Source organism: Danio rerio, chromosome 2 (assembly GCF_052040795.2).
Source record: "Danio rerio strain M-AB ecotype USA chromosome 2, GRCz13ab, whole genome shotgun sequence".
Taxonomy (NCBI): domain Eukaryota; kingdom Metazoa; phylum Chordata; class Actinopteri; order Cypriniformes; family Danionidae; genus Danio; species Danio rerio.
The window spans coordinates 40,600,593-40,619,056 of NC_141022.1; the positions used below are offsets into that span (position 1 = coordinate 40,600,593).

The following is an 18,464-nucleotide window of genomic DNA, read 5'->3' on the forward strand; positions in this document are numbered from 1 at the left end:
TTCAAGTGACAAAAACGAAACAACATCCAACATTTCTTTTATTGAAATAATACAAACAAGACAAATACATTTTATAGGATCTCTTATTTACATCAAAAGGTAAACAGCTTACCAGATACATTCAGCTATATTAGATTGTGGCTGATATGACTTTGCAGGACTTGGACTATTTGATAAGAAATGCAAAATACGGAGCATCTGTAAAATTAATCAATTGGATAAAAACCAACTTAAATGGTAAAGTCAACGAATAGGGGTTTTAAAAATGCGTTACGTGCAGCAACATCCGGTATGGCCACAGGGGGGCTACAGAGCGCTTCCACAACTGCTCGGTGTTGACAGACTCCCGCCTGACTTAACATGTCGTGTTTTTTACATGAAATGAGGAACTACTGTCATAACAGACCACACACACAAAGCTTTCTGTGTGCTTGTGGTCAAATTTATTCAACTGACATTCATAGGAAAAGTTAATTCCCGTTCATTTCTAATCCATTAATGCGTTTCTCAAGCAACAATTTAGAAGTGCTGAATGTGCAGAAAACAATATGATGTTAAATAAACCTTGCTCATTTGATGTATTAGTTAAAACAGAATCATCTCTGCCTGTTCTAACACAATGACACTTTCACATACACTTAACCAAACAAAATGTCCTGTTGCAATCAAATGATGAGCAATCCAGGCTAACCTCTGACTAAAGCATTATTTCTAAGGCAAAGAAACTCCTGGAATGTGAATTGAACAGCCTGCGAGCGTTTGATGGTGATGCTTCAGTTTTCAGTTTCGGAGGAGTCGCTGGCGTCTGTTAGACGTGTTTGCTTCTTGCGGACGTTCCAGTGCAAACACTGAGCCAGACTGTCAAACCAGTCGTAAACCAGATCATGACAGCAGATGGAGGGGACTGGAAAGCAGGAGGTTGTGATCTTAATGCTGTGGAAAGAAAAACAAACCATGACGATGAAGAGATTCCACAGAGAGTTACAACTCATTCACGCCAAAGACCATAATCAGAACAACAAATAGAAGGCAGAGCTAGAGATATCATTCCCATTTAAACAATCGACAATTCAAAACAGTTAAATAATAGGAGGAAAATAGATTATCTGAGTGTTGCTCATGTTGGAAATGAATGGGAAACCATCATTTCTCCCTAATGTAAACCCATCTGATATTTTTGCCACACATTTCACTATAAAATTGAAGAGTATCAAAGCTCAGTGGAGAAACAAGCGTCCACTTTTATTAACTGAACACGCCACAGAGTAAAGACTGATTCATGGTACGTCAAAACTTGTGCCAACATGAAATGGACTATTTAGTATCATCGAGTTAAACAATCCAGCTCTATTGCTTTGAAAACTGGTTTTTCCAGACATTTAGGCTCACTGAATGGAGTTTGTTTGTAGTATATATAGTTTGTCAGCTCCTCTGATTGACATCTGCTTTTAAGATGAATTGTTAATAGATCTAAAATAAGCCTCTAGTTTCAGAATTTTGTCAAATAAAACAAATGCTGGGTGACTGTTTTAAAGAGCACCTGAAATCAAAACTAACCATATTGGTTTTGTTAGCTCACATTGCTAGTTTTGTGACAAACAATTCATCTGTGTGTGTCATTAGGAAAAATAAGTAAATATTTGCCCTGGAAAAACCTGAAAATGTGCATCCTGTGTGTTTTCAATTCAATTCTCACATCACGTCTGTCTGAGGTACTGACAGATGGAGGGGCGTGGTTAAGTATATTAGGAAAATATTATTACAAATTACTATTACGATAATATTATTACGAAATCCCACATCATCTTATTGTAAAGAGATGGTTTAACCTAAAATGTCTAAAAACTTTTAAAATAGCCATGGCTTTAGCATGCTGTCTCAGGAAAGAGCCCTGAGGTCAGAAGATGTTCAAGCTTGGGGCTCCCTCTGGTTTCATAGAGGTGAGTCTGAGCTCAGGTAAGTCTTGAGAACTCCCTAGTATTATGCTAGAAAAAAAAGGGGAGAAGTCAGGGGATGGGGGATTCTTCAAGATGAAGATGGCTAAGTTAAGGAAATCTGGCTATTTATTTGCGATTTGGATTCGTAAATATGTTTTAACCTAAAATGTCTAAAAACTTTGTACAATATAAATGGTCTCAACCCATTGATATTTTCAGTTTATGTGAGAAATAAGAACTTTTTTTTGTTCCTGCAAAATTCTCTCTGAATCAGGTTGGAGAGTTCATAGATTGCAAACATACAGTGGTCTCGACCCTTGCCATTACGTTTACTTTTCGCAGTCTCTCAGTTTCACTGAGTTTTTTATGTAGTTTGACATCGCTTTGTGTTCTGCGATTGGCTGTAGACCATTGTCAATCTGCTCTGTGCCGTGTCTCCTGTACACTACAGAAAGCATTCAGCTTCCTAAATTACAGAAATCTTTTATCACTAGCAGTGTGACTCTGAAATGCTGTACGGTATGTTTGCAAGTTTTCTCCTCACATTGTGGACGAAACATTCTGCATCCAAAAAAAGTTCTGTACCCAAAAGGCAGAGGAAGATGCTAATTATTGCACAAAAAAAATTCTGTTTTTGTCTTCCCTGTTTAACGGCTGTTGAGTTTCCTGTTCAGGTTCTTTGTATTAGTCTCTATAATGACATTCTTTCCAGTGGCTTTCGCAATGTCGCCGAGTCACTAAAAATAGCAGTGACAGGATACTTCCTTGTGGTGCTCCTAGCTCTTGTTAATGTGGGTAAAAGAGGGAAATTACTAGTCAGACTTTAAATGATCTGATTAATCTGTAAATGCCCTTGAAAAACAAGCTGATGTAAATCTTTCAAAATCGCTAACTTCAAAGTGATGTCACACACCTTGTTCAGGTCGAGCGTTAGTCAAGTTTGGAAAGAAGCCTTCGGAGGAGTGTAAAAGTAGTGTGTAAACCGTTTGAAAGCATGTAAACATCATGAGCTTTACTTGGATAGATCACATGACCAAAAGACGCAATACTGGTGGTACAAAAACCAGTGTAGAAAGAGGTCAAGTGTCTTTTGGTGTAAAAGAATAAAGAAAAAAAAAAGTTTGTTGTAGGATACTGCCAGAGAAAATGAGACTCAACAGTAATTCAGTTAATTTCAAGAGTTCACACTTAGCTGATGATTGAGAAGCAAAAGCCTGTTTGTCAGAGAGGAAGAGCGCTCTGAGCTCAGAAGATCCTCGAGGGCTCCCTCATGTTTCATCGGGGTAGAGGGGAGTCTGAGCTCAGGTAAGTCTCAAGATCTCCCCTGTATTATGTTAGAAAAAAAGGGAGAGGAGCTAGGGTGGATGATTCATGATGAAGATGATTCTGCATGATTTGGATTCATGTGATTGCTAATGTGGGACCAGCTGTGGTCAATCATAGTCATGCGATCCTCTCGAAATTAGATTATGAATAAACTTCACAAAAGTCATGTTGCTAGCAGTAAATGGTTTGTATTTCAGGTGTAGTACTATTCTTTCAATTTAAAGGTGTTTGTGCTGGGAAACACCCACACACTCACCCATTCAAACACAACAACCAATTGAGTTTCTCTAATTTACTTTTGCCGCAAGACTTTGGACTGTGAAACCCAGAGTAAACCTACGAGGCCAACAAAGGCAGAACATGCAAACTCCACACACAAAAAAAATCTGGACTCAAACCAGTGACCTTCTTGCTGTGAGGCAATCATACTAACCACTGAGCAACTGCAGTATTATAGTATTTGTTAAAAAATGACTACAGTATTTGTTCATATGTGTGAGAATAAGGAAATAAAGTGGTGATCAGAATGAGACAATGCACTGTTTGATGCATCAATTTGCAACAGGCCAGTGTTTAGAGTGAAAGTGTTTAAACTCGCATTACATTTTGTGACAAGGCCTTATTATATGCAAAAGATCACATACAGCCTCTTTAATAATAATATTAATAATAATAATAATTCCTGACAATAATATAGCGCTTTTCTGAGCACTCAAAGCGCTTTACATATAAAGTGGAATCTCCTCATCCACCACCATCCACCTGGATGACGTGACGGCAGCCATTTTGCGCAAGTCTGCACACCACACACCAGCTGATTGGTGGAGAGGAGACAGAGAGATGAAACCAATTATGATATGGGGAGGGTTAGGAGGCCCTGATGGACAGAGGCCAGTGGGCAGAATTAGCCAGGATGCCGGGGTTAAACTCCTACTCTTTTCAAAGGACATCATGGGATTTTTAATGACGACAGAGAGTCAGGACCTCGCTTTAACATCTCACCCGAAAGACGAATAAACATTAGATCATCAAAATGATAATAATTTAAAATCCAGAAAGCTATCTTCTAAGCTGATATGTCTAGAACAGGAGTGTCCAAACTCCTGCTGTGTCCTGCCTCAACACACCTGCAAGGGTGTTTATAGAAAGCCTAGTAAGAGCTTAATTAGCTAGCCCCGGTGTGTCTGATTGGGGTTTGAACTTAAGAGTTTGGGCTCCCCTGGTGTAGAAACTCTCATTCAGGGGTAATGATCAAGGGAATTTGCTGCTGTATGGCTGAAGCATGCACAATACTAACAAGCAGCATCAGAAAATACTCTCCAGCTAGCTAACCAAGTACAATGCTGCATTATATCATTGTGAAAGCTTTGCTTAAAAGTGCCTCTGTCAGACTTGGTTGAATGGATTTGAAACTCTGGGGATATAGCAAAATTAGCTCTATTTTCAAAAAAGATGAAGTGCTCCTTTGACACTAAAAATGCTAACATCATCTGAACTGTACAAAGGTGAAGTGATAATATCCACTGACACTGTTGATGCTCATTTCCATAACTGTAATACAGCTGTCATTGTATCACTGGATTATGGTAAATGCTGTTTGCTTACAGGCTTATATATAAAAAAAAAAAAGTGTCACCTATCGCCATGCTGGATCTCCTGCCTCTTCCTGCCATCAAATGAGACCCAGGCTGTGTTGCGAGCATCAGGTGATAGTGTAATCTGCAGAATAAATGCAGACTCATGTGAGAAGAAGCTATTAAAATCATTTTAACAAATAACTTGATTTTATGAAACTGAAATCGTTTATGTATGTTTTTGTACTTTATACTGTAATTTATATTTTATTCCCACTCATACCATGAGCTCCACGCCGGCAGGCACCACGATGGGTCTAAAAGAGAGCGAGTGAGGGCAGATGGGGGTGACCATGATGGCAGGGACGTTGGGATGGATCATGGAGGCTCCGGCTGCAGCAGCGTATGCCGTGCTGCCCGTGGGAGTGGAAACTATTACACCTGCACAAAAACAAGCCACACATTTACATCTATTTTCATGTCAGCTGGACGCTCATGTCAAGGCAAATAAGAAACACCATGATGTATCGAGACATCGGTTTGGACTTAAAGAAATTGAAAACAACAACAACAACAACAGTCAGGCTATGATGCAGTCAGTTTTTTTTTTTTTTTAACACATTTTTACACATTTCTCAGCTGTAAAATGCAATTTCAAAGCCACACTACAATTGAAACCTCATCTGGAGTCTGATATGTTCAACAAGGCTGGATATATACGCAAAAAAAAAAAAATCAACTATTATTACAAAATAAAATAAATGCTTTTAATTTCAGTATACATTCAAGGGGGATCAATGTTTTTAAAAAATACTTTAAGACAATAATAATTATTTTTGAAAAGTTTTAGGACAACTTTAATAAAAGGTTTTGAGTCGCTTCAAATGTTGAAAAAAAAATTTATTAACTTTGAGTTTTTATTAGATCAATGTTATATTATAAAAAATGTGATATTTATTGATTAATAAAAGGTTAATAAGAGCCTTTATTCAAATCTTTCTTTTAATAGAATACAGCCTTTAGTAATAAAGGATAAAGAAATAAACTACGCAATAAGATCCCTATTATTTAGCAGCTTTTGTATCTATTTTGAATGGAAAACCACATGGGAGGAGCTCAGAAGCAATATTGCAAGAAATGCAAGTTAGAAATGCTGAGGCGGCTAAACTGGGTTTTAGTTTGGGTAGTTAAATTGCAGTTAAATTAAATTTAGTTCTATTAAACTTTACTTTATTAAATACATTTTATTATTTAAGTTTTTCTTTTGCCTTGTTAATGAAATAGTATTTTTAAAATAAGTTTCCATAGGCTTATGATAACAATGTTGACAAGATAAAAAGTGCTCTCAGAAACACTGTTTAGAGAAGGATCGTTTGATTGGGCCAGTCAGTATGAGCTCACCATCTCCTTGTACAGAAGTAATGAGGCGTCCATCCAGGTAAAGGTCAACATTAGACAGATATGACGAGGGCCCTCTGTCCACAACCACCTCATTAAGCACCTTTATAAAACACAGAGAACATTCATATTTCATATACAATATGCTGGATGAACAAACACATCTAACAAACCCAGACGCGTTTTTTTTTTTTTAAATGAACACAAAAAGAATATAATTGAATAACTCCTACATTAATCCTTGAGTAAACTGTCCCTTTAAGGCCTGTGACTGTGTGACCATTTCAATATTTAAAATTTTAAAACATCCGGCCACAAGAAAGTTTTTGTAATTTTAATAAAGATTTATATAATATACAATATTAAAATATACAATGCCGACTATGCAGTGCTGATTATTCAATATCTGTACCAGAAGAGTGAATACCTGAAAACTGTATATTTATTTGTTATATATTATTCAGGATTCACTCCTCTACAAAATCCCCCCAATCAATCCAAATAAACCTGTTAAATCATCTGGTGAAATAGTTTTCACGTCGCAATAGACATCACAGAAATACAAAATATGGTAATGTCAGATTTTCTCAATATCGTGCAGCCCTAATTTAAGTATACATATATTTGTTAAACTAATTTCCATGACTTTTCCAAAACTTTGTGGGTTTTTCTGTTTTTCCAAAACTTTTCCAGGCCTGGAAAATGCCATGACAAAATTCCACGACTTTTCCAGGTTTTCCATGACCGTATGAACCCTGTTGTTGTGGCTGGTACAGATTATACCACCAGATCCATTACCAACTTATTGATTGGTGAATTATTATTGAAGTTTAAATCTGCATGTGTTTGCTTTAAACAGGTTTGTTTGCCAAAACACGCTGGCAAAAAAAAAGACACTTGCAAGTTGCTGATTTTGTGTTGTTCATTAAGTACATTATGAATATTGTGTTACCTGTAGCTGTAGAGTTATTTTGCCAGCCTCATTGTTGATATGGTTGTGAGGAACTACTCCATTCTCCTGCGTAGTGAAGAGCTGCTCATTTCTCTGGAACATGCCTTTCACCACTTTAACCTTTAGACGACTGCGCAGGATGATGGCAGCATTACCTACAAGAGCCAGACACAAACACTCAAAAACAACATCTCAACTACAACACAATACAGAACAGAAAAACAGAGCTTTAGGTTTTTAGCTGAAGTATAAACTATTACTCCATCATGTGTATGTACAAATGACTATTTTATTTTAAAGTGCTACAAGACAATGTTAGCAACACTTTTTTATTCACTGTTTTCTATTCTCAGCCTTGACATTATATACTGTAGCATGTTTAGCTATCATGCGTAAATTAGACCTTTTTGTAATTTTAGGTAACTTGCACATTATCTATGTTTTATCTGTTTTACATTTAAAATACAGCTTTGATCATGGAAATTTCCGTCCTCCAGCTGTTGAATTTGTTGAATACAGCCCTTTTTTGTCATTGTTTGATGGCTTAAATCACTTTAGAGTCATTTGGTGTTCTTGTTGAGTTTAGAAAAAAGGTCTAGGGAAAATTAGTTCTTGGGAAACCAGGCCTGATGGGGTTGTTGACAACCCAGCGTGAAACGCTTCGTGTGCTTAAAGGGTCAGTTCACCCAAAAATGAAAATTCTGTTATTAAATAATCTCATTCCAAACCCCGAGACTTTCTCTTATTACTCAGAACAAATTCAAAGATGTCTTAAATAAAATACAAGAGCAACAGTCACGAGACATTTAAAATACACTTACAAAGTCAAGAAACGAAGCTAAAACATTATTAAAATGTTCCATGTGACTTCAGTGTCCTGGCCAAAGTCCCTCAATCGGCCTTTACGATCATGGCCTTCCAATCATCCCCATCCACCAAATTGGCTCTATCACTGTCTCTTCACTCCACCAATAGCTGGTGTGTGGTGAACAAACTGGTGTCGTTGTCCTGTGGCTGCTGTCACATCATCCATGTGGATGCTGCACACTGGTGGTGGTGTGAACAGACCCCCTTCATGACTGTGAAGCGCTTTGGGTGTATGGCCATCCACGATAAATGCGCTATATAAATACACATTACATTACATTCAGTGGTTCAGCTATAATCATACAAAGCTCCAAGAACTTTTGTGTGCTAAAAACTATAGAAATAATTTTGTTTTCGACAATGTTTTTGGTTCCTTTCTTTTAATGTCTCAGGACCATCGCTGTCTATAGAGGGTCAGAAAGCTCACAGATTTTATCTAACATATATTAATTTGTGTTTTTAATATGAACATGGGTCTCAGGTGGTTAGAACCACTTGAGGGTGAGAAATTAATAACAGAATTCAGATTTTTGGGTGAAGTAATCTTTTAAAAGTAGGGAGGCAAAAATGTGTCTGTGCTTATTTTAAATCAAACACTGGCAGGTGAAATACAGTGAATCATCCAATGGCTAACAATAGGCATTATTTAGAGTGCACTCACACTATGCTATCTGAACCGTGCCCAGACGCGTTTCCCAGTTCGTTTGACAAGTGTGAGTGCTCAAAATCTGGTTTAGGTGCGGTCCAGTTGACTGGCCCTGGCCCGGTTGGAAGAGGTGTGCCAAAGGGCTTTGGAGCGGTACGCTTGTAGTGTGAGTGCAAAGCGTGCTTTAGCCAGAAACTGAAGACGCAACTTCATACATAAGGAACTGTTTCTTATGGATTTATTAATCATTCTTACTTTTAAATGAACACAAACTGTCATAGTTTATCAAAGATGCAAACCACTCACTGCAAATCAGCTACACCTTCAGCAAACCTCCAAATATGTGCAGCACAAGGACTTAATAATTTATGAGCATTGAAAGTTGTGAGTCTGTTTGGCAAAATATTTGACTGCATGTCACTGCATCCCAAATGACTAAAAATAATACAAAACGATATTACTAAAGCAATGTCAACTCTGCTGAGTGAGAGCGCTTCTCTTTCTGTTAACTAATCAGTCGCATCATCGATAATGCAAGCGTGCTTTGGTTCAGAATGTAAAGATGCAGGGTGAGTGCAGGTCGTCGGCGGAGAGGGGAGGGGGATAAATGACGTTTTGGCACTGTTCAATGCAACTGTACCTAGTGAGAGTATGCCCTTAATCCCCCTGATGTGTAATTTGATCACATAGAGTGATTCACTGGCATTGTAGATGGTTGAAAAACTTCAATAATTTTACCTTCAAACACTTTATCCACCTCAGTTTTAAAAGACTCGAACTTGAATGGAGTGAGAAATCCTAAAGATCCCAGATGGAACGCCATGACGGGAGGAACGCTGCCCTTAAACAATTGAGACAAACACTGGGATGTTAAAAACACATTTGATGCTTAAATCGCTCTCTGAATAACTAGTTTTTGCATATCCAAATTCTCTCAGGAACACAGCGAGCATATTCAGGAAAGCAGTTGAGAATGACCTAGCAAGAACAAACAAATAAGATGAGGTGAGAAAAATACCTGGAAAAGAGACGAAGCATACAGAAGAGTGCCATCTCCACCCAAACAGATAATCAAATCGATGCAGTCCGAGATGTCATCATAACCTGTACAAGGCAAACACAATGATAGGTCACTCATTTGCCTAATGCATCCAATCTTTTATTGGTTAATGATGTGCCATGGTTATGCAAAATCAGGTGAACCTCACAAAAATGAGTTCCTAGCACTATAAGGTTACAGTACCTTCCCTGAATGTGCACAGTTGATTGCAGATGGCTGAAAATGACTCATCGCTCATGAGAGAGCCGTCATCCACAACTTTCTTTTCCACATAAACCATGAGATGTTTCTCCTGATGGTGAAATAATTTGGATAAAATTTGTATAATCAAATTTAACAATCAATCTAATCACACAAGGAAAAAAAATGTACGATAGTGCCAGTAAATCAAATAATCGTGTTGCTTCCAGTGTGGCTTATGAGTAACCAACCTCCACGAGGAACCTGCAAAGCTCTTTGAACGGCTCCAGAAGAGTCTCATCTCGAATCTTTCTGATGACCAGAACGTTTAGCGGTGGTTTGCTCCAGGTGAGCCGCTGACTAGCTGGATCCTGAATGTGCCTGCGGGGAAAATCGACAGAGTAGGTAAACATTGTGTGTGTCACCACTGCACTGCAAAGAGTAAAACTAAATGCCCTTTGTCCCTTTTTTTTTTTTTTTTTTTTGTACTCCTGAATCCTTGCGCAACTTACAATTCTGATCAAATGGAAGCACTGTAATGTGGACTTCTGCTTTTTGCTTCTGCCAGTTTTAGGATTAAACCATTTTTCAATAATAATTTTAAAAAGTTTAAGCAAAATGATAAAGAATTCATTAAAGTTAGATTGATTTGGAAAATTCTTTAGGGGAGTTAATCAGGCATAAATATAATAAACTACAAGCATTAAAAAACAAAAGAGCAGAGGTGCCCTAACGTTTTCTTATGAATGGATAAAAATCAAATGATCGAGGCTAGTGGGTTGAAGTTGAATATAGTTGGCATTGCTAATTTCCTAATTTATTTAATAATATTTAAAAATGACAATAAAACACTGCTTTTTATTAATTAAAACAGTATTTTTAAATTTTATATTGAACTTAGCACAGTAAAAACAAAACAATCTCATTTATAACAGAACTTCATAATTTTTGCCTTGATTTGATTTTACATTTTTTTAAAAATCAGATTGAAACAATAAAACAGCAATAAAATAAAAATGAATAAAAAAAGATGAGGACAATCGTTGATCTCTGAGTTAAAGACATTCCACCCATGCCTCTCTATTATTCTCTCTTCTCTCAGATGGGATGGAGGGCAAATTCAAAGGTTACAATAGGCCAACTTTGGCCTGTGAGCCCTAGTTTGGGCACCTCTGCAATAGAGATTTTTTTTTTTAAATATACTGTGCTTTATGGTAGAGCTGCACAATATTGAAAAAAATACAACATTGCAATTTTTTTTGTTCTGCCCTATATATTGCAATATGAATACAATCTGGCTAGATGAGCTGAATAACTTTTTGGAAAGAATTTATCATTTTAGATTGATTGGGACGATTCTGTATACAGGGTTTCTGCAGGATTCTTTAAGTCAAATTTAAGACTTATTTTCAACATAATATTTCTTTTTTTTAATGACAAGTTAAACATTGTTAAAAATATATTAATTGTGGAGGCTATTACATAAATAATCAAAAATAAGTATTTGTTGGCTTTTGGTCCAAATTAATTGAGTATAACTTATTTCCAACCTAATGCATTTCTTTTATAAAACCTTAAGTTTCATGCCTATTTATAAATATTAGGTCTACTCACCCTTCTGTAAATAGTTTTTGTTTGAATGGAAGATAACGTAAAACGATATATTGCTCTGTTATTATCATGAGAAGTTTTTAGTTTTTTTTCCCCTCGTTTTTTAAGATGGATTATTGATAATTAGATGGATGTTGACCCAATTGGGTAGCTTTACTTCGACAGAGGAAAATTAAGATCTGTTTAAAGTTATTAAAGACATCCAACACAATATTTACAACATTTTAAGACTTTTTAAGGCCCCGCCGACACCCTGTGTATAGGAGTACATAGAATATAATGAACAACCTCGAAGTATAGAGATATTCAATAAAGAAAAAAATACAAATTAAATAAAAAGCTTTTTATATTTTTTAAACTGTATCCAGGTAAACGGTAATTGAATAATCAAACGTAAAATAATACTGCATAGTGTTCGTTTTATAAATAATTCAATAACATTAATCGTTATTAATCACCTGAAGTTTTTTAAACCCCTCACACTGTCATAGGCCTCAAAAACACTCGCGATATGATCAATTATAATCCAGACTCAAAACGACGTGACTATTGCGAATGATCACATTACAATATCGATGCTGAAATGATACATATTGTGCAGCCCTACTTTACGGTTTTCCAGGGAGTCTAGCCATATTCAGGAACAGAAAATGATTAATCAAACCTAAAATAGCATTGCATAGTCTTTATTGTACAAATAATCCAATTCTAGAAGCCTTTTGAAATGCTCACACATTCACAGGCCCTAGAAACAGATGCAAATGATAAAGGCTCACACCTTTAGGGTTCAACTTTGCAGTGACTCCATAAATCATGTATTTTGAACTGTGGCTCCTGATCAACTATAATTCTAGCTCAACAATGAACATCCTGCGATGTGACTTACGGATATGCACATTGCAATATAGATGCTGAAATTATATATTGTGCAGCCCATAGTGTAAATAGTTCAATATTTTAAATACACACAAATAAAATGCACATTTTATTGAATCAAAGAATGGGCAAGTCAGACTGCTAGGTCTCTGCAACTCAAAATGAATGCAACTCTAAAATTTAATCTTACACAAAATCATCTTCCATCTTCAAATAAAATGTACAAGACATAACTAACCTAAACAGTACATAAGATATCAAGCCATGAAATCCCACATTACCCTCTGCATGTGGTTTGTCCCGGAGAGTGTAAAGCAGGCATTGTGTTTTAGGAAGGGGCGCTTTAGAAAACTCCGGTAAAAGAGGTTATGACAAACACAGCAGTGCTCAAGTGTGCTCCCCTTCAGCTCCATCCAACAAACTCCACTCAACCAATCAGAATCCAGTAAGTGCTTGTCCCAATCCTTTGCTTGACTCATTGTTTAAACAGTAACAAATGTGATGTAACCCCTTACCTAAAAAGCACTGAACTATGATTACTCACATGACTGAGGTCGGGTTGGGAAGAATGCACGCTTTGGGTCCAAAGTGGGTAGCAGGATATGGTCCATGTAGAAAGTGTCCTCGTCTGCAACAACCAAGCACTTAAGTCACTTCACATTTTTTATTAAAAGTAAAACAGGTCTTAATGGCATATTTTGTACCTGCACCTATCCCATCTTTTCGGGCAACTGTCGAAAGTGTCTTCAGCTGATTCAGAGGCTTCTGATCCTTGCTGCTCAGGCAACCAATGCACGTTTCCTCCTGACAGGTGTTCTGGACAGTCTGGCCTCCGCGGAGACCTCTTCACCTCTTTCCGTTTCTTTGGAAGTTTTCCTTGCCGGTCCTGCTGCCTCTGTGGCCTTTTAGAACAGCCACCCTCCTCTGCTTTTCTGGAGGGCAGCCCGTCGTCCATGCCTTCAGTTCTTATGGAAAAAAAAATAATAATAAACCTAGTCAACATCATTATAAGATAACTGGGGAAAAAACGACATTAACAGAGAATTAACAAAAGCAAAAGTACTCTATTAATCCACAAAAACACAGTACTGTTACTGTACTTCATTTATATTTTTGTTCTGTTGTTTTTATCTAAGTTTTTAATTATTTTTTAACAAGAATAATTCATTCTTTCCTAGTAGAGGTACTCAAGACATATGGTGAAATTGTTTTCACGTCACTTTTAAACTAAAGGTAGCCTAATACTGTATTCTTTTTATCGGACAGCATTATACTTTAATACACAACACCTGTATTCTCATACTTTAGTATCTTGTTGATCAAAGCAGATATTTTATATGGCTTTTGTAAACAAAAAAATAAATAAAACAATATTTAGCTGGTATGTTATGCATATTTCACATCTGATAAAAAATACTTAAATGTTCAACTCCACTAGTTTAACAGCATATTATACATGCTTTTAGAATGTCACATTTCCTTAACAAATCAGGTGATTTAAGGTAACTAAGGGCATAAAAATTGTACATCATAGATAAAATACAGTAAACTGCTCATTTAAAATGTGCACTAAAAGCTTAATGTTGAGAAAACTATTCTGTGGACATGCGTTAACTGTCCGTGTTTTTATTATCTACTATAATAGCTTTGAATAACAACTCGCACTATAAGAGCTGATAAAATAACGTTACACATCTAAGTTAAGATGTTTCACACAGACAAAGGCAGTATTTTCTTAATACTAAAATATCTTAACTACAAACAAAGACTTTGCAAGTCACTAAGATCAATAATCATTAACACATTTGACACACTGTCATGAAAACACGAAGTAGCATGATTTTTCCATCGATCAAAACTTCCGTGAGTTAGCCGCGCAGACAGCTAAATAAACACAGTTCCCATCCGCTTACCAAACGACAGGAAACGCCGCGGAACTTCCCTTTTGGACAGTCTTTGGAAAACGTAAATTTATTGGACTACGCTGAATTATCTTAAAAACAACCCTATTTCTGCGGAACCAGTCTTTATACGGCTTAGCTAGCTAGTAGAGTGGGTTGCCGACAGTGACATCACGAGTGTCCTCGTGACGCGCGCTACTGCGCAGCTGCAGAATCTCTGTAGAAACAGATGATAAGAAAATGTTGTCAAATCTACACCGTGTTCGTTTTAATGACTTTATTGATTTCACTGTCCTTTGTGTGGTTCAATTACATACATCCAGTTTTTCTTTTCTAGCCTTTGTAAAATTTTTCTCAAATTATTCTTGAGAATCGTTTATTTTCTAACCTATCCATATCATTTTCTAATCTGTGTTTAATTCTTGTAATAACATCTATTCTACTTGTCATAGAGGATAACACATTAAATATTCCACAATATTTTAAGGCTCTTCAGTCGAACAATTTCTTTATATAATAATTTAGAGCTTGACATAACTAGAAAGACATATATTTGGTATGATGCTGTTTTAAATCATTTTGAGTATTTATTGGCTTTCTTTGTTTAATAACCCTGAAAAAACTTATAATGTATAAGGTATAATTATAATAGCATACTATAATATAAAGTATTATATAATATATATTGATCAAATTAACACATTAGTTTTCATAGTCAAATTTATTTTAACATTAGATAGCCTACAAAAACTGCGTATGTGTATGGCACGAGCTTCTCAAAATGCCACTGTAGTCTTAAGTGCTGAGAATTTATAAAGTTTACTCCTACTTTCAAACTTGAAGGTAAAAAAAAGAGACAAATTTCCTAAAGGGCATCTATGATGAAAATCAACATTTGTTGATTTTTAAGGTATACCGCGCTTTGGAAAAGTCAAGGTTTTAAAACCAACCAAAATTTTCTGTAATACCGTTCCTAAGCTATGTGTAAGGTTTTGTAATTTAATTTTTTTTAGACAACAGTATCTCCAGCAGAAAAGATATCCAAAGATGCCATTCTAAAATGTAATGAAATCTGTGTTTTTGAAACTAATGAAGACAGCAGAAGTCAATGATTCATATGAATTATTTAGCCTGACATGTTAACTGCTCCAAAATATTTAAAATCTTTCAAAAAGTAAAATATATCGTAAAATATATATATATATATAAAATATATATTTTTAAAGGGAGATTTTTTTAGTTTTTTTTCCAGACATTTAAAATGAATTTAATTTAGAGCGATGAGCATAATATCATGATACCGTGAAATTTTTATCCAAGGTTATCATACCGTCAGAATTTTATACCCGCCCATGCCTACAAGTCTCTTTTTTTACATTTCTTGATGTTAAAATAGGACCCAACTCCCAGTGATTGTGAAGCCCACTGCAGCGTGATGTAGGAGTGCGGTGTTCCCCGCCAGGCACCATGTTTGTATAATAACATGCATACACGTTCACAGACCATTTTTTGTAATTAAACTGGAATTAAAATATCTCTTCCAACTCACTGAGATTTGTATAAGTTAAAAATGTTTTTAAAACAGAGCATGTTTATAATAGGGTATATGCAGAAGTATGCTGAAGGACTTTAAATTTTGCAGTATGCTGGGGCAATCGCTTACAGTGAACAGTATGCCATTACAAAATTGGCGCATTTAAGGTCTGTTTTCTTTAAAAAAAAATCAACAATCTTCACTGCCTGATGGATACAATATAAAGTAGGTCTCACAATGTACAGGAAATGTAAATTTTTTGCGCCATGTCTTTAAAATATAAACATTTATTTTACCCAAGTGTATTCAATGGAGTTTCTGCATTATATCTTGACAGGCACGTGCATGTAAATGGCTTTTCATCTCGTTTTACACTTGAACAACTAAATGAACACTGAAGTTTACTTAACTGATTGTATTTTAATTATATTACAACATCAATGCTGTAAAAGGAACCGTATAAAAATGAAAAAAGTCACATTAACCGTTCGCCGAAAGTTTATCAGTATGGGAAGGATACTAATATAAACACGACGGCCGCATGGTGTAAGTAAACGTGCAAATGTGTGTGTGTGTGTGTGTGTGTGTGTGTGAACACTGCAAAGTGCATTTGTGAGAGACTCATCATTTTAAAAAGGCTTTAATAAACTCCAGCACAAATACATGAAATAAACTTACTTGGTATTTTTGACTAATGAACTGTATTTCAGCTTCATACGAGTCTGTTTCTATCACTGACTGCAGTTTATCTGATGTAACGCATGATGAGAAGCAGACACACATTTGAGAACAGTGCATGGGGAGAAGCAGCTCATTTGCATTTAAAGCCACAGGCTACAAAAACAGCTACTCGCATTCATACACCAAAATGGGCAGATTCTGGAGGCTATAATAAGTTATGGGTATTTGGGCTAAAACTATACAGACACATTCTGGAGACACCAGAGGCTTATCTTAGACCTTGTAAAAAGAGTAAAATAGGTGCCCTTTAAAGTTGCAATCACTCTTACCTAGTTAAGACAGCTCAGCAGGCCTTTCGAGTGGTTAGGAGTTGCAGTAAGGGCTTGTGATGGTGCTGTGTGGAGTACAGACCTGCATGGACAGATTTTTTGTGCTCCTTCCACAGAAAAAAAGGATTCTCCTAAACCCCCTGGAATATTTAAATTTAGCTGGTGTGCTGATAAAAAATGCGCTCCGACAGATTACTGGTGTGTTCCAAATGGAATATTTTGAGTGAATACAATGATGGCCGCCATTCTGAAGCGCCATTTCAAACCAAAATGATCAAAATGACTACTTTAGAGGGCCCTTTAGAATTAAAGGGTACAACTGATGAACATTTCTGGCCCCTGTATTCCTTTGCACAAGGAAGTTGGTTGCTGTTTCACACTGTCTTCCATTCAGAAGGGCTCATCCCTATGCCCTAATCCCTTTGAAGCTATCATTCTGGAGGTTAAACTCTTTGGAGGGATTAGGGCATAGGGATTAGCACTACAGAATGGAATGCAATGTTAACCTCTCCTCATTAATCAGTATATGGGTAGAGTTGGGATTAGGTGTATGATTGGGTTAGGTTAATCAAGCAGTGAATTCTGTGAAGGGCAGCATAATCTTTCAGGGAGCTGGTTCATCTGGCGAGCCTGAAGTAAGGAACCTCATATCATCACACACAGTACTCCAGTTTAAAATGTGTAAAATAAGACATGGTAGAAAATGTGTTAAATAGGTGGTCCAGAGTGTATTTTAAAGGTTTGATTGTGTTTAAAGGATCCAAAGCAATGTGTGCTCATGCTTCATTTGTAAAATCACGTTATGTTTGCAAATATCTTACTTTAATAATATACACCTACTCAGCTAACATGAAAACGACTGTCATATTTCCTAGTTCCTCCGAAAGGTCTGCCCTCAAGTGGCTCTGATTGGTTAGCTAACATAATGTGCTGTGATTTGCGAATCGGCTCCATGTCACCAGGAAAAGCACCACGCCACGCACTGTGCCTCTGCTGTGTAAATACTGTCAGCCAGGGTAGTTGTTAGCCGTATCAGCTTGAGCCTGAATCTGACAGAAAATGACACAGAAGACACAGCTGAACCTCATGCCTGCTCTCCATAACAAAATCTGACAAGTGTCTTTCACATATATTCGGGTTAAAAAAATGTGTAAGCAATATGAAACCTTCACATATCTTTTGCGAGTTTGTTATTTGAGATGTAGAACGCAGGGAAAGTGGCTGCATAAAGAGACACTGAAACGCTAGTGAAGATTGTGGGTGTTTAGAGCAATTTGACGGATAAATATGAATTTGTAGCTAAATTGTTAGCGGTGCCAAACAACATTTCCTGTTGTTTACATCCTTGCTACAACATACCGTTAACAGTAAAAACTATGCATGTAATAGATCAGTTTTAACAAAAATACTCACAGGTTGTGCCTCACAATTCACAGCTTCTATTATGGTTGGAGCTGATCCTCCTTTGAGGAGTTTTTAGCTAAATTCAGCACTGAAATGGGAGAGATTCTGGAAATGCTAGCTATATCTGTTTTATAATTCTCTGCAACATAATTACAATTAAATTGTGAGCACTTCTCTCTGTGTCGTGT

The 18,464-nt window shown here is 36.5% G+C and overlaps 2 protein-coding genes across 3 annotated transcripts in view; both read right to left on the reverse strand.

Moving 5' to 3' along the window:
• The window catches only part of skila (SKI-like proto-oncogene a), a 672,908-nt gene that overhangs the window by 588,158 nt on the left and 66,286 nt on the right, over positions 1–18,464 (reverse strand). The gene's annotated exons all lie outside the window — the stretch shown is intronic.
• nadkb (NAD kinase b) lies at positions 21–14,374 on the reverse strand. 2 transcript variants are annotated; one of them, NM_001080002.1, is given in 12 exon segments: positions 21–933; positions 4,900–4,982; positions 5,121–5,278; positions 6,239–6,338; positions 7,188–7,342; positions 9,439–9,541; positions 9,719–9,804; positions 9,944–10,052; positions 10,192–10,321; positions 12,972–13,055; positions 13,132–13,392; positions 14,341–14,374. In NM_001080002.1, coding segments are annotated over 11 exon segments (1,419 nt in total). In that variant the 5' UTR covers positions 13,383–13,392; positions 14,341–14,374; the 3' UTR covers positions 21–773.